At 43.8% G+C, this 16,321-nt stretch overlaps 1 protein-coding gene across 1 annotated transcript in view; it reads right to left on the reverse strand.

The window, feature by feature from the left end:
* AFF3 (ALF transcription elongation factor 3) overlaps nt 1–16,321 on the reverse strand; it is a 478,617-nt gene that overhangs the window by 52,997 nt on the left and 409,299 nt on the right. Inside the window, exon 12 of the mRNA XM_067563544.1 lies at nt 11,402–11,567. Coding sequence (XP_067419645.1) covers nt 11,402–11,567 — 166 coding nt within the window. The remainder of the gene's footprint in view (nt 1–11,401; nt 11,568–16,321) is intronic.

The following is a 16,321-nucleotide window of genomic DNA, read 5'->3' on the forward strand; positions in this document are numbered from 1 at the left end:
GGGGCCAGGGTTTCAGCCCTGAAACCTGAGAGAGTTTGCCCAACAAAGTCAGGTGTGTGGAAGCTAAAACCATTGAGTCCCGTTACCAAGAGTAAAGGACATGTCCAAAGTTAGTTTGGTGGCAAAAATCACCTTTAACTCACAGTATGCCAATCAGAAAATACAACTGGGACTTCTCCCACAGTCTGTAGAAACTGAAAACGGTTTGGAAAACGAAACAGTCAAAAAGGAGAAAAGATGAAAAATGGTTAAATCTAACAGCGAAACAAATCTGGAGAAGAGACAGTGCCTAATGACCATTTAGTCAATATACCTAGCTATATACACTATTTTTATTTATTTATTTACTGTATAAAGACTACGTGTATGCTATGAGCTAGGGGTGCGATTCCCAGCTTGTGTACACATACTGGCACTAGCTCACTAAGAGCTAGCGTGACTTCAAGTGTGTTGCTCATGTCCATTCCATGCTAGGTGTGTGCACGCTGTGTGCATAGTAGTTGGAGATTTTTCCCTCTGTGGTTTCTGTTGGACCAGAGCTAGCACTCTCTGGAGCCGCGTGCATATGTGCTGGTATAAGGGGCCCCGCTGGCCCTGTGACCCTCAGTTCCTTCCTTCTGGTAACTCCAACAGCAGGGTAGGAAGGAAGGTCATGGAATGGACACAAGTAACACATTTCAAAGAACAACAGTTATGGAAGGTTAGTACCTGTTTTTTCTTCTTTTGCTTGCTCATGTCTATTCCATGCTATTCACAAGCAACACCCCTGGAGGTGGGCCCTAAGTTCATGGACATGTTGATTGCAAGACTGTTGTCCTGAAACTGGCATTGTCATGGGTCCGCTGGGTGATGGCGTAGTGGAACACGGAAGTATGAATCAACGACCATGTTGCAGCTCTGCAGATGTCCTGGATTGGTACCTGCGTGAGGAATGCTGATGACAAAGCCTGGCTCTTGTGGAATGAGAGGTCACATTGGCCAGAGATGGAACCTTTGCCTGCTTGTAGCAAGTCTGAATACAGGCAGTTATCCAGGATGAGATTCTTTAGGATGATACAGATTGTCCTCTCATCCTTACCTCTACTGGTACAAAGAGCTGTGTGGATCTACGGAAGGGCCTAGTTCTTTTGATATAAAAGGCGAGGGCTTGCCTAACATCCAATGTATGAAGCCGACGTTCCTCAGTGGCCCTGTGAGGTTTTGGAAAGAAGACTAGAAGGACAGTCCTGGTTGTTATGGGATGGTGACACCACTTTTGGTAGGAAGGCCTGATGGGGGGCGCAGCTGGACCTTGTCCTTGAAGAAATCCGAATAAGGGGATTCTGACGTAAGGGCTTTGGTCTCAGAAACCCTTCAGGCTGAGGTGATCGCAACCAGGAAGGCGACCTTCCGAGACAGAATCAGCAGGAAGCATGATGCTAATGGCTTGAAGGGGGGCCCCATGAGTCCCAACAGGACCAGGTTCAAGTCCCATGGGGAAATAGGTTTGCAAACCTGAGGGCAGAGCCTTTCCAGCCCCTTAAGAAATATGACCATCATCTCGTGGGAGAAGATCTGCCATTCACTGGAGGGTGGAAATCTGAGATGGCTGCCAAGTGAACCTTAATAGATGAGAGAGCCAGACCTTGATGTTTTAGGTGGAGCAGATAGTCCAAGATGGGATGCAGAGAATATTGGAATGGAGAGAGATTCCATTCGGAGGCCCAACAAGTGAAATGTTTCCACTTGGCCAGGTAGATAGCTCTGGTGGAAGGCTTTCTACTAGCCAGCAAGACCTGTTGAACCTGATCCAAGCAGGCCTGCTCTTCAGGGTTCAGCCATGCAGGTCCACCTGGGGAGGCCCCCACCTCTGAAAGATGACACTAATGATTTCCGGGTGAAGAGACCACTCATGGTGAGAGGAAAAGACTCTGCTGAGGTGATCTTCTAGTATGTTTCAGGTTCCTGGGAGGTGTGTCGCTTTAAGGTGAATGGTGTGTTTAAAAGAAGCCCACAGCCGGAGGGCTTCTTGGCACAAGGCCGAAGGCCAAGCACCTCTCTGCTTGTTAGTGTAAAACATGAATGCGGTATTGTCTGTCATGACCTGCACCACTTTGCCTGAGATGTGGGGAAGGAACTCTTGGCAAGCTAAGTGTACCGTCCTGACTTCCCTGACATTTATATGTAGGGAGAGGTCTTTTTTGGACCAGAGGCCCTGAGTCCTGAGGTTGGCTCCCTGCCCTAGGTCGGACATATCCAAGACTAAGTCTACTGAAGTTTGAGGGGCAGCAAAGAGTACCCCCTTCATTACCGATCCTGGGTCATTCCACCAGGTCAAGGAAGCGAGGACCAGAGGTGGAACTGTGAGTACTGAGTCTAAGTAGTGTCTGCTTAGGGAATTGACTGGTGCTAGCCATGTTTGAAGGGGGCTGAGGTACAGCCTTGCATACTGCACCACATAAGTACATACTCCCATGTGACCTAATAACTTGAGGCAGAGCTGAGCATTCATTATTGGATGGATGATGACCTTGAATATCTGGTCTGACATAGTCTGGAATTGAGCCTCTGGCAGGAAGGCTCTGGCTTGGATTGAGTCGAGCATTGACCCCATGAACTCTATTCTCTGAACCGGGACCAGAGTTGACTTTTGCTTGTTTATCAGCAGACCCAATGCCTGGAAGATGTTGTGGACTATACTAATGTTGTACCAAACCTGAGCCTGTGACTGACCTTTGATCAGCCAGTCGTTGAGATACAGGTAGACTTACACACACCTCGGTGCCTGAGAAAGGCTGCTACAATCGCCATACACTTTGTGAAAACCTGCAGGGCTGCCGATAGGCTGAAGGGAAGGGCAGTGAATTGGAAGCGGTGATGACCCACCACAAAACTGAGAAATCTTCTGTGGCCATGGAAGATAGAAATGTGAAAGTATGCATCCTTTAAATTGAGGGTAGCATACCAGTCTCCTGGATCCAGGGAGGGAATTATGGAAGCCAGGGAGACCATGTGGAACTTTAGCTTCTTGACATATTTGTTGAGGCGACACAGGTCCAGGATGGGCTGGAGCCCCCTTTGGCTTTTGGGACTAGGAAATACCGGAAGTAAAACCCCTTCCCTCTCAAGTCTTAAGGAAATTCCCCTGCAGTCCCCATACATAGGAAGGATTGCACCTTCTGGATGAGGAGCTGCTTTTAAGAAGGATCCGTGAAGAAAGACGGGGATGGGGGTGGGAAGGAGGAGTGGGTAGAAACTGAAGGGTATATCCAAGTGTCACTGTGCTCAGGACCCAACAGTTTGATGTTATGGATGCCCCTGCTAGGCCGAAAAGCAACAGACAGTCCAAAAATAAAGGGGGGGGGAGGGGAAATCTGAGATGGTGACCGGTACAGTGCTCTCAGGCGGCCTTCAAAAGGCCTGCTTGGGCCCATCGGAGAGGCTGAGATGGATGAAGAGGCTGGTGCCGTTTGTAACCTATCCCCTTTCTCTTGTAGGGCTCTTGTCTAAGAGGCACAGGGAACCGAGGGGGCTACCGGGCCCTGAAGTGCTTCCTGGCAGCTGATGGGGTATAAAGACTCAAGGAACTCAGGGTGTCCTTTGAATCCTTCAGGCTGGGCAGTCTCATGTCCCGTCTGCTCTGAAAAAAGAGAGGAGCCTTCACAGGGGAGGTTCTGGACAGACTGTTAGACCTCTTGGGGGAGGCCAGAGGACTGGAGCCAAGAACAATGTCTCTTGGTGACTGCTGAAGCTATTGTTCTGGCCGCTAAGTCAGCAGCATCCAAAGCAGCCTGGAGAGAGATCTTGGCCACATTCTTACCCTCATCTAGGAGGGTTGCAAACTCCTGTCTCGCCTCTTTAAATTTAGACAAAACTGTATCTCCCAAGCAATGCTTGCTGGTTGGAGATAGTAGTTGGAGGCAACCTATCGAATAAACTTTCCTCCTGAAAAGATCTAGTCTCTTTACATCCTTATTCTTTGGAGTAGCACTCGACTGTCCCTATCTTGCTCATTTGCTACGGCGACCACCAGAGACCCTGTGGGGGAAGGGATGTGAATATAGGTATTTAAACCTGCTCACTGGTATACAGTACTTTTCTCTGCCCTCTTTGAGGTGAGGGGCAGAGAAGAAGGAGTTTGCCCTAGGGCCTTGATGGGTCCCATCAATGTCTCATTGATAGGCAAGACCACCGTGGTCTTGGAGGGAGGTGCTGCAGCCAGGATGTCAATCAGGATGTGTGCTGACCCCTTGAGCTCCTCAATTTCCAGAGCCAGGTTTGCCATAACCCACTTCAGAAGGTCCTGATGGGCCCTGAAGTCGTTCTGCGGAAGCAGGTTACTGGGTCCCACAACAGCCTCATCTGGGGATGAGGCAGGGGCTTGCGCCGGAGGAGGGGCTCCTTCCGCTTTCTCTGCCATCTCCTGGGCCTCAGTACTAGGGTCAGTACCATAATTGGGGTCTGGTGCCGAGTAGAATGGGATGGCAGCCTGCCTGCCCGAAGCCACTGAGAAGGAATGGTGGGTGGAGGAGCCGGGGGGAAACCCTCTGTATTGGCCAGTGCCTCGCTGGTCAGGTGCCGGCCGGTGGCCCCGTGCCAAACTCTGGTGGCGCACAGACTGTGTAGCGGTGGTGTGCCCTGGGCAGAGCAACAACGTCTCCCTCGGATTCCAAAGAAGAGTCGTGCCTTGGGGATCATGGTGGAGCTGTCTCAACTTCTGCCTCCACGCAGTGCCAGAGTTCCGGAGACCAGGGATGAGTTGGTGACCGCTGCACTGGAACCGTGGCCGGTTTGCCCCTATAGGGAGCTGGGAAGGGACCTGACACTCCCTGTGCTGGCTAGGGGCCTGATGCTCCCTGTTCCCTTTTGGATCCAGTTGTCTAGGCTGTCTGCCCTCTCAGCGTCAGTGGGACTGGAAGGGAGAAGAGAAGGGGACCGTCAGACCGCTGGTACCACAGCTGCTTCCAGGAGTGGGGGGAGAGTCCCGCACCGGATTCAACACCCTAGACAGAGTCGACAGTGCCATCACTGGCTTGGGGAAGGAAGAGTGGCCCAACATGGGTCTCACTGTACTGGCCTCTTCCCCTTTGTCACTCTTCTGAACCAGCAAGCGTCCTCTCTCGATGTGCTGCTTTTTGTGCTTCTTCCTCAGCATTGGAAATGGTGAGCAGTGACAGGAAGAGCCTGGTGCCGGAGGAGCAGGTGGCTGGGCCTGGTTCAGTACAAAGCAGGACAGAGAAATCCATCTCTTTTTTGTTGTCACTAGGGGCAGCTGTGTAGCAGCCACTGTGTCTCTGTCCCATGGAACTGCTTCTTTACTTTTCCCCCAGCAGCTCATCTTCCAACCCATGCTTCATTGTAATAGATCATGTGACAATGATGTAAAGAATCACAGAAAGAGTCACATTTTCTTCTAACACTGAACAAGGAACGTTAGTAGAACTGTATTATTCCTAATGCTACTGCAAACCTCCTCAGCCCTGTTCCTACTTACAGATATAAAAACGCAGGATACATAGGCTCAGACTGCACAGTAGGAATCGGAGGAGGCTCAGAGAGGAGGCTGCCTTAACAGCCTCTTCCCCTGCTTAAATTTCCAGTGATTGGGGAGGAGTGAAAAACAGCAAATACTTTCCAAGCGGTGAGTAGAGTAGTATGTAAGGGGGAAAATCTATGGGGGAGGAGAAGAAGTCACTGAAAGTGAAATGCCTAGGGAAGGCAGGAAGAGCCACCAGGGGGTGGGGATGAGAAATCTTGTGGGAGGGCTGAAGTGATGGCTGAAACTACATTTTAGTAGCTTAGAGCCTCCACTAGATGGCACTAAGATATCCTGCCCTTCCATCCCCAAAACTGCCAACCAGCCAATTAAAATGGTCTCGCCTGCACCACAGACACACCAATCTATTACTTCTGCAGTCTCCTAACCAATTCCTCCCTTACAGAGACCACCAAACTAACTTACTGGAGGAAAGCACAACAGTGCCAGACTTCTAGGATTTGTAGAGTAGGAAGTCTAGCCCCTTCAGGGGACGTCAGATCCACTTACCCCTCACCACTGCAAACCCAAATTGTCATTGGGATGGACAGACTTCACCCAAGGATGCCCCATATAGCATTAGTCCTTCAACGAGGCACATGAAGTCAACCAATCTATCAGCCCCTTCATGGCCTCAATAGAGAAAGAGGATAACAGCCTCAAGTTCTTGATGATGAATGCAAATTTGGCAGTCAACAAAACTAGCACCACTCACAATTTGATATTGGATGAGACATCTGAACTGACCTGCATCACTGAGATCTGGCTGAATGCTACCTCTGGTGTTATTCTAGCTCAGCTGCAAACCTCAGTTTAATCAATACACAAAGATCCCAAAATGAACTAGAAAAATAAAAGAGGAGGTGGAGCAGAAATCCTCTGTCCCTCTAAACATAGATGCAGAAGATGCCCCATCCCAGAAACAAAAACCTTTGAATACATGCCTATGATATTTGAGGTGAGGGACAAAAAAGAATCTAAGGCTACTTGTAGGCTACAGATCTCCTCCATATGAAATCCCTATCATCTTCCCATAAGAACTAATAGACCAGATGCCCAGCATACTGCTGGAACCCACAAGTTCATCGTTCTTGGAGATATCATTTCTACATATACATTGACAAAGACACACTAGCAACTGATATTTTGTCCTATAGAAAATCATAGATTTCACACAAGCAGTCTCTGGACGTGCACACACAAACCTGCACATGTTGGACCTGATATAGCAATGGACATTGAGGACATCACAAATGTCCTGCTCTGCTGGCTCAACCACCACCTCATTCAGGTCAATGTCATGGCCTTCCCCAGCATTACTGCAGCCATGAAAAATGTGGAAATCTTCACAATTTTAGCATGCACTAGAAAGACAAACCACACACTATAATGACAAGGGGCCAACAATCTCGTAGAACAGTACAATCACCTGAGGACCACAATTATCAATACCTTCAATCCACATAGATGTAGCCCTACAGATTTTGAGTGGATGTGTGAAAAATACTTTGGGGGAGCCAGTTCCTCCAAGTTCACATGATCCTTGGTCCTGATTAACATCCTTTCAGCCCAGCATCATGAAAACTCTAAACTGACTCAGTCAATTAACTCCCCTCCCCTTATGATCTTTAGCTGAAGAATAGAGAATTTACAATTCTCAATTCCATGCAGCACAGACACAGACTCAGACACACTTCCATTTTGGCTTGTGTTAGTTGTCCGCCATGCTCTCTTTTTCCTTCACACCAATTCCTTCCTCCCCAGTTCCACACAGCATGTCACTTGTCTTTTCCCTTCTTTCTTCCTCCTTTGCTCCCTGTTGATCTCTAGCCCCCCTTCTCCTCTTCTTTCCCCACCCTCCCAATTTGTATGTTTGTTGAGACTCCATATGGAAGGAAAAGATGGAGGCATAAAAGCATAAATCTGGGAGAAAAAGGATAGAATCTGCAGGGAAAGAATGAGACCTTGAGTGGAAGGAGACCAATGGGCAGCGGAGGAAATAGGACAGAAAACAGAGGGAGATGGGGAAGGAGAGCCCAGGAATGTAGACAAAGAGGTAAGAAAAGGGAAGCCTGGAGGAAGAGATTTAGGGGAGGGAAAAGGAGAAAGGAAAAATTAACTGAAAGTGAACCTGAAAAATTCTGAGAGGCAGAGAGAAAGCAAGAAAATCGTTGAATAAAGAAAGAACAACAAAAACAAGGGAGACATATTACAGTATGTTGTTGGGATATTTGTATTTGCCTGATAGAAAATTTGGTGCCAAAATGTTATATAATGTGTGTTTGATTTTTATAATAAGGGAATGTGATTCTTTAGGATGAGGAGAGATTGTGAGACATGGTTGTCATGGTGCAGTTTTATATGGAAAAGGGGAATTACCTGTCTGGGATTTATGTGTGTTACAATCTTGATGCTGGATTTTTTAATACTTTTACATATATTTGTGTGTGTGTGTGTGTGTGTGTGTGCGCGTGCGCGTCTGGGGAATATGTAAGGATATTTGCAGCCTTAAGTTTAAGGTACTAGAATCATAGAAATGTAGGGCTGGAAGGTACCTTAAGAGGTTATCTAGTCAAACCTCCTGCACTGAGGCAGGACCAAGTATACCTAGACCATTCCTGACTGATGTTTGTCTAACCTGTTCTTAAAAATCTCCAGTGGTAGGGATTCCACAATTTCTTTGGAAGCCTAATCCAGTGCTTAACTATCCTTATAGTTAAAACAGATTTTCCTAATAGTTAATTAAATCTCCCTTACTGCAGATTAAGACAATTACTTCTTGTCCTACTTTCAGTGGACATGGAGAACAATTGATTGCAGTCCTCTTTATAACAGCCCTTAACATATTTAAAGAGGGTTATCAGATCCCTCCCCACCACACTCTTCTTTTCTCAGGACAAAACACATGCCCTGTTTTTTTAACTTTACCTCAGGTTTTCTAAATTTTTTATCAGGTTTTTTTTTTTTTTTTTCTCTGGATTCTCTCCAGTTTGTACACATCTTTCCTAAAGTGTGATGTGAGCCCACCAGCGTCAAGTAGAGAGAGACAATTACTACTGTGTCTTACAACCACACTCCTGTTAATATACCCCAGAATTATATTAGCCTTTTTTGCAACTGCATCACACTGTTGACTCATATTCAGTTTGTGAACTACTATAACCCACACATACTTTTCAGTAGTACTACTGCCTAGCCAGTTATTCCCCATTTTGTATTTGTGAATTTGATTTTTTCTTCCTAAGTTTAGTGCTTTGCATTTAGAATCTCATCTTGTTCATTTTAGACCAAAGCTCCAACTTGTCAAGGTCATTTTGAATTCTACTCCTGTTCTCCAAAATGCTTGGAACCCTCCTAGCTCAGTGTCATCCACAAATTTTATAAACATACTCTTGACTTCATTATCTAAGTTATTAATGAAAATATTGAATAGGCCCAGGCCCAGGATAGTCCCCTGCAGGATGTCAATAGATACGTTCTCCCAGTTTGACAGTGTACCTTTAATAACTATTCTCTGAGTTCAGTCTCTCAATCAGTTATGTATCAATCCACTTTATAGTAATTTAATTTAGACAACATTTCCCTAGTTTGCTTATGAGAATGTCATGTGGGACTTTGTCAAAAGCCTTACTAAAATCAAGATACATCACATCTACAGCTTTCCCCCTATCCACTAGGCCAAAAACCTTGCCAAAGAAGGAAATTAGGTTGGTTTGGTATGATTTGTTCTTGACAAATCCATACAGGCTGTTACTTATTACCCTATTATCCTCCAGGTGATTGCAAATTGATTGTTTAATACTTTGTTGCAACATCAAAGTTAGGCTGACCAGTCTATAATTGCCTGGGTCCTCTTTGTTCCTCTTTTTAAAGATAGGTCCTATATTTGCTCTTTTCCAGTAATCTGAGAACTCACCTATCCTCCAAGATTTCTCTAAGACAATTGCTAATGGTTCCGAGACTGCTTCATCTAGTTCCTTAAATACCCTAAGTAAATTTCGTCAGGCCCTGCTGACTTGAACACATCTAAATTATATAAATATCCTTTAATCTGTTCTTTCCCTATTCTGACTCATGTTCCTCCCCCCTTGTTAATATTAATTGTGTTAAATATCTGGCCACAATTAACTTTACTTGAGAAGACTGAAGCAAACTAAACACCTCAACCTTCTTGACATAATCCATTATTAGCTTTCCTTCCCCACTAAGCAATGGACTACACTTTGCTTTGTCTTTCTCTTGATTCTAATATATTTATAGAACCTCTTCTAACGGAATTTTTTGTTCCTTGCTAGGTGTAACACCTTTTGTGCCTCGGTCTTTCTAATTTTGTCCTTACTTGCCTAGCACTATTCTCTTCTACTAATTCTTAGCAATTTGTCCATGTTTCCACTTTTTGTAGGATTGTCAGGTCATTAAAGAGCTCCTGATGGAGCCATATTGACCTCATACTAGTCTTTCTATCCTTCCTTTGCATCAGAATAGTTTGCTGTTGTGCCTTTCATATTATCTCTTTGAGAAACTACCAGCTCTCCCAAACTCTCTTTCCCCTTAGATTTTTTTCCCATGGGATCTTAGCTACCAGTTCTCTGAGTTTGTTAAAGTCTGCTTTTTTGAAGCTCATTTTGCTGCTCTGACTCCTTCCTTTCCTTAGAATTCTGAAATCTATAACTTCATGATCTCTTTCATCCAAACTGCCTTCAGTCTTGAGATTTGCAATCAATTCCTCCCTGTTAGTCAAAATCAAGTCTAAAATGGCTGTCCCTGTGGTTACTTCCTCTACCTGATGAAACGAGAAGCTGTCCTGAATACAATGCAATAATGTATTGGACCTTTTGTGGTTTTGTGCATTACTTTTCCAACAGATATCTGGGTAGTTAGAGTTCCCCATTACTACTAAGCCTTGTGTTTTGGATATGTCTGTTATTTGTTCCAGAAATGCCTCATCCACCTCCTTCTCTTGATTTGGTGGTCTATAGTAGATCCCTACCATGTTTTTCCCCCTTTTATCTTCACACAGAGACTTTCAGCTGGCCTGCCGCTTGCCTCCATTTGGACCTCAGAACAAGTGTATATATTTTTGATGTATAATGCAACACCTCCTCCTGTTTTTTTCCCTGCCTATCCTGTCAAGCTGTATCCCTCTATACCAGTCTTCCCGTCATGAGATTTATCCCACCAAGTCTCAATGATGCCAATTCCATCATAATTTATCATATGTACTAATATGTCCAGTTCTTGTTTATTCCCTCTACTCCTTGCCTTTGTGCAGACATTTAAGATGTTGAGAAGATTCCTCCACTGTTTTCCCTAATGTTGCTCTATGATCCCATTGAAATTTCTTATCTCCCCCCTCCCAATGTCTAGCTCTCTGTTAATGTCCCTTTTTTATATCTAACTTTTTGTCACCTGTTCCCTTTGACCTAGTTTAAGGCCCTTCTCACCAGGTTGGTGAGTTTAGTGGAATTGTTATGAAAAGTCAAACCACCACATGGGCAAACTGCTTTTGACAGGGTTAGATTTACTCCAGTGCAAGAGCTCACATAAGCAGCACTTAAGCCAGCATTAAGGACTTAAGCATTGTACAGAGTCTCGGGCAGGGCCTCTGCCTTGCAATGCATTTGACCTATCTAGAATTTAAAAACAAAACAAAAAAATCAAAAGAGTTATTTATTTATTTAGCATATCTTTTTGTGTTTGCTTTTGTTGAGAAATGTATTTCAGAATGATCCAGGGGCAGGGGATCTCTGGGCCACCCCCTTGTCCTTTTTTTTTTTTTTTTTTTGCCTCCCCACAGCCTCCCTATGTTTTCTTGGCTAGCTAAGGGCCCGAGTGGGTGTCATATCTCAGCTGCCACCCTGAATCGTAAAGAGCAGGAGTCCTTACCTCTGGGCTGGAGTAATGGGAGGGCTTGCTGCCGTCACTCTCACTGGAACTGCTTTCACTCTCTGAGTCAGATTCTGAACTGCTCTCGGATTCACTGGAGCTGCTGCTGCTTAGCCTCTTGCTGGAGAGTCCTGAGGTTTTGCCACTGGGCCGCTGCACAACAGCACTGCCAGCCCCACGCACAACCCACGAAGGGGGAAAGAAAAACAAACAAACAAACATAAAACAAACAAAAACCATTTCCACTTGCTGCTATTTTTAGGGGGCACAACTCCCAGCTGTTTGAATATTTGCAATCTGGGCTTTGCTGTTTTTTTAAAATAAGTGGTTTGAAAATTACTTTCTTTTAGTGGGAAAAAAATCCAAGTTGAATGTTAGTTCCATACTAATATGCCCTTCTATGAGAAAGAACCACATTTTCATTTCCGGTTGCCTTTTTTGTATTTAACAGAAGTTTTAGAGTACATCTCAAAGTCAGACAGTTCAAAAATATCAAATTTTAGAAAAACTGGAACATAGAAAACAGTCTCAAAATGTCTACTGAATACTCATCACCACAGAGGGGAAAGCAGCAAGATGGCAAAGATTAACAATTAGTAACTGGGATGTACTGCATAATTCTGGCCCCTGAGCAACTAAAAAAAACCCCATAGAGTAACTTCTCTTCAAAGCTTCCTGCTGACACCATTCTTTAGAATTCTTTCCATGTATTAGTTAAATAGATATGATTTAGTTAGCTATATACTCTGTCTGTACATAGAACTCCGCTAGATCTAGAGCTCCGATCTTGCAAACACTTAAGCACATGTTTAAACACACGAGCAGTCAGTAGGACTACTTACATTCCTAAACGTTAAGCACATCCATAAGTGTTGGCAGGATTGGGCCATTAATTATGCACCCACAGACAACAGAAAAATATATTCTTTCCACAGGTAACTAATTGACCACACATATTAAAATATCACACAGTCATAAACATTTGAGATAGAAATGACCAGTTAAGTCATCCAATCCATTCCCCAGGCAATGGAAGCTTCCCTACAGTATGTTTTCTGGTGATTTGTCCAGCCTGGTTTTAAATGACTCATCTGAATGGAGCTTTCATCTCATCCTGGGCCGCCAGAGCAGCTGGCCGGCGGTCAGTCTCAGTGCTGATGGAGCAGTGGTCCCCGGCTACTGGAGCAACAGTCCCTGGGCTGCTGGAGCAGTGACTGGGGTTGGGTCAGCCCCCTGGGACTGGAGCAGCAGCAGGACTGGAGCAGCTGCCAGCGCTTGGCCCAGCAGCGCTCTGACTCTTAGTCCCACTCTCCCCCAGGGCATTTTTAATAAACGTTAGGGACAGGTAAAAATACCCATGACAGAATTTTAACCTTACTCATAGTGACCACCCTAAATTATTTTCCTTCCCCCTGGGTGTTTACACTCTTCAAATATTTGTAGACTGTCATTCTGTCCCCTTGCAGCCATATCTCAGCCAAGCTATTCATATTTAACTCCTCTGTTCTTTCCTCATAAGTCAATACCTCTAGGTACTGGATCATTTTTATGGCTCTTTTCTGAACTCCTTCCACTTTGTCTGTATCTTTCTGATAATGGGATCCCAAAAACTGAACACACTACTACTGTTGTGTTCTCATCACAGCCATGTGAAGAGGGACCATTTTCTTGTTGTTGTTCCTTGATGCACTTCTTCTGCATAAACCTAAATTACACTGACTTTTTGGCTATAATATATTTCAAATTCATGTAGTTTGCTGCCCATTAATACCCTTAGAGCTCTTTCAGCATTACTGCTTCCAGGATTCTCTCACTGAATGGATTATTTCCCTCCACACATATTAGCTTGCATTTTTTCAAACTGAACCTCATTTTGTTATTTACTGCCTATGTTTCCAGGTGCCTTAGATTTATTTCTCTGCCCTCACTGGTGTCTGCAGCAACTCCTAATTTAGTATCAAATGCAAACTGAATTAAGTGGCTGTTCAATTCCACTTCCAAATAATTAATAAGGATGTTAAATGAACCCAAGCCAAACACCCTGGTACCCCAATAATCATATTCTCCCAGTTCAGAAAACCAGTGTTTATCATTACCCTTGCTTACGTCCTTCAATCCATATCTGACCCATATCACAGTGTCCTTATCCAAGCTAATATAAATTAATTTTGAGAGAGATTTTGCCTCAAATAATTAATTACAATTCAAATATATTGCATCTAGTGCTTTCTTTCCATTGACTAATTCCATCCAGAAAGTAAGTATCTGATACCTGACCCAAGCTTTTTGAGACAAGAAATTTATAGGTAAGATTCTTTCCTAAATTGAGATCCACTCAGTGTAGGAAAGGCAGTCAGAGAGCCAGTCATAGCTCCCTGATTTTCTGCTCTGGGAGCTCCTGGTCCATTCCTCAACAGGCTCTTCTAACTTATACCAGCAGTTAAATGTCCAGAAGGGACCATCTGCCTGATATGAACTGGCACAGCAGCACTCTACCCATGTTGCCTCTCACCTCAAATATGTACCCTTCCTGCCTCTTGGCATGTCCCTTTACCAAGGACCAGGCATAAGAACTGGTTCCATTGGTTTTATGATAGCAAAGTGCTTCCTGAACTGGGAGAATTCTCATCTCAATATCTAGCTCCTTCATACTGCCTCAGGCAAAAAGGAACCAGACCACATAAGAAATCTGGCCCTGTGTGTATTGATTAAAACAATAAATAAAATGTAGTGAATGAAGAGGGAGCAGCTGGAATTTATTTACATTTGCCAAAGAATTCCAGTCAGGGATCCACTTTCAGAGGCAGAAATTTTATACTAACAGAGGCCCAGGCTCTCCGGTGAGGTAGCCTGGTGCAGCAGAGACTAGTAAAGGAAAGTATACAATCACTTTTCCTCTGGTAAGGTGTTTTTTATCATGTCCAAACATTAAGTGTACCCAGACACATTGAATGCCTTTAAAAGCTCTCCAGTTGTTGCTTTTATTGTTATTTGCAATATCTCCTTGTTTAATTGATTAAATATAGTAAACGTAAGATTTTCAGGGCACCCATTTGTACAGCAGTGATAAGAGACACATAGATACTTGAAATAATAATTGGAAAATCATTGAAAATGATCGGAAAAGGACTCCTGAAGTTTGCTCACTACTTTGGGACCAATCAGTAGTGTGTCCTTGTGACAGGTCCAGTAAATCAGAGATTGGAGCATCTCATTTTATTTACTTATAGTAATAGATTCTAGTTACTATCTTGTTAATGAAATGGTGAGAATAAAGTAAGTCACATTGTGACAATTCTTTCAGGAAATGTGAAAAGATAAATTGTTTTTCTGATGGAGTAGTTAAAGGGGCCAGTGTTCTGAGAATGTCCTACTCCAATAGATTCTTAGTCCTTCTCTGAAAGTCATTGTCAGTGTTTGACAAGCTTCTTCAACATCACAGAACATCTGCACATTTATGTCCTGCCTCTGGTGGTTGTAGTTTTAATTTCTAGCCCATCATTTTTGTTTGGCATTGATTAAAGTATTCAGAATTTCTAGACAGGGGATGAGGGTAAAAAACAGTCATATTTCTTTCTTGTTGTGACATGAAATGTTTTTTCTAGGCTGCTGAATGGAAATCATTACTACAGCCATACATATAAAATACAACTCTTGTACTCTTCATAAACATCTGGAAATCTATATTTGCAGCTCTAATTGTAGCCAATATACTAAAAAAATTAACCACCACAAATGTTTTCCTATTTTCAACTGATACTGCGATAATCTCCAATTCCCTCTAGTATCTCCATGACTGTGAATACACTATATTTTTGAAAAGTGGTCTTTGGACTTTGGTGGCTCAGTGTGAAAACACTTGCATGTTTCTTTTTATTTTCTTTTTAAAAACCATCAACCATGGATTGGATCAGTGACTGCTATTTTGAACTTCTCTTGCTTAAGCATGCTAGGCCATGCAGTCAAAATAAAACATAGACACGCATTTTAATCCTTGTGGCAAATAACATGCATACAAGTATATGGACTTATGTCTCAGAGTAAATTATTGCATGTTGGAAATCATATTTTTATATTAAGCAACTAAACAAAAATACAGATAGTGACTACCCTTAAAAAGCCTTGTGATCAAAATACCCTTTCTGTCTGACCTCAGAGAGGAAGACATTACTCTACAGAGATTGCCAGAAGCTCAGTAAGATACTCAAGCTATGTCTACACTTGAGCTAGGAGTGTGATTCCCAGGTCGAGTAGACATACTTGCACTAGCTCTCATCTGAGCTAGCACGCTAAAAATAGTAGTGCAGCAATGGTAGCCCAGGCTGTGGCTAGTAGCCCCAAATGCATACCTAAGGGGTTCAGGCAGGTTTGTACTCAAAGCAGCTAGCGTAGTTCTGCTGCCACTGCTGCTTGTGCTACTGCGGCTACACTACTATTTTTAGTGCATTAACTCGGATGAGAGCTAGCGTGAATATGTCTATGTGAGCTGGGAATCTCACCTCTCTCTCATAGCGTAGATGTAGCCTTAAATGTAAAAATAAAATCTTAAAACTACTTCACACCAATGAATAGGCAGTGCTGACAACCACTTAGCACTTACCATTAATAAGGTCATGCTGCTATATTCTGCATCAGCCAGACATGACTCTTAGACAGCAGAACATAGAATGCATTGCTGTAATCCAACCTCAGTGTTACAAAGACATGCATTATAGATATCAGGTCAGGGTGCAAGATAAAGATCTGCAGTCTGGCAACATTATTAGATTGATTAAAAGCTCTGGGTTCTGTTTATCCTCTAGAGTCTGTTACACCAGAGTGTTGCACTTTGGTAGCATTTTACCCTGACTTTGAAGAGCTACAAATGATAACCAAGACTGCAAGGTAGTGGAGAATCAGGCCCTTGAATTTCATTGTTAG

This window comes from Emydura macquarii, unplaced genomic scaffold, assembly GCF_026122565.2.
Source record: "Emydura macquarii macquarii isolate MOO-44397 ecotype Brisbane River unplaced genomic scaffold, CSIRO-AGI_Emac_v2 contig_2531, whole genome shotgun sequence".
In the NCBI taxonomy this organism is placed as follows: Eukaryota; Metazoa; Chordata; order Testudines; family Chelidae; genus Emydura; species Emydura macquarii.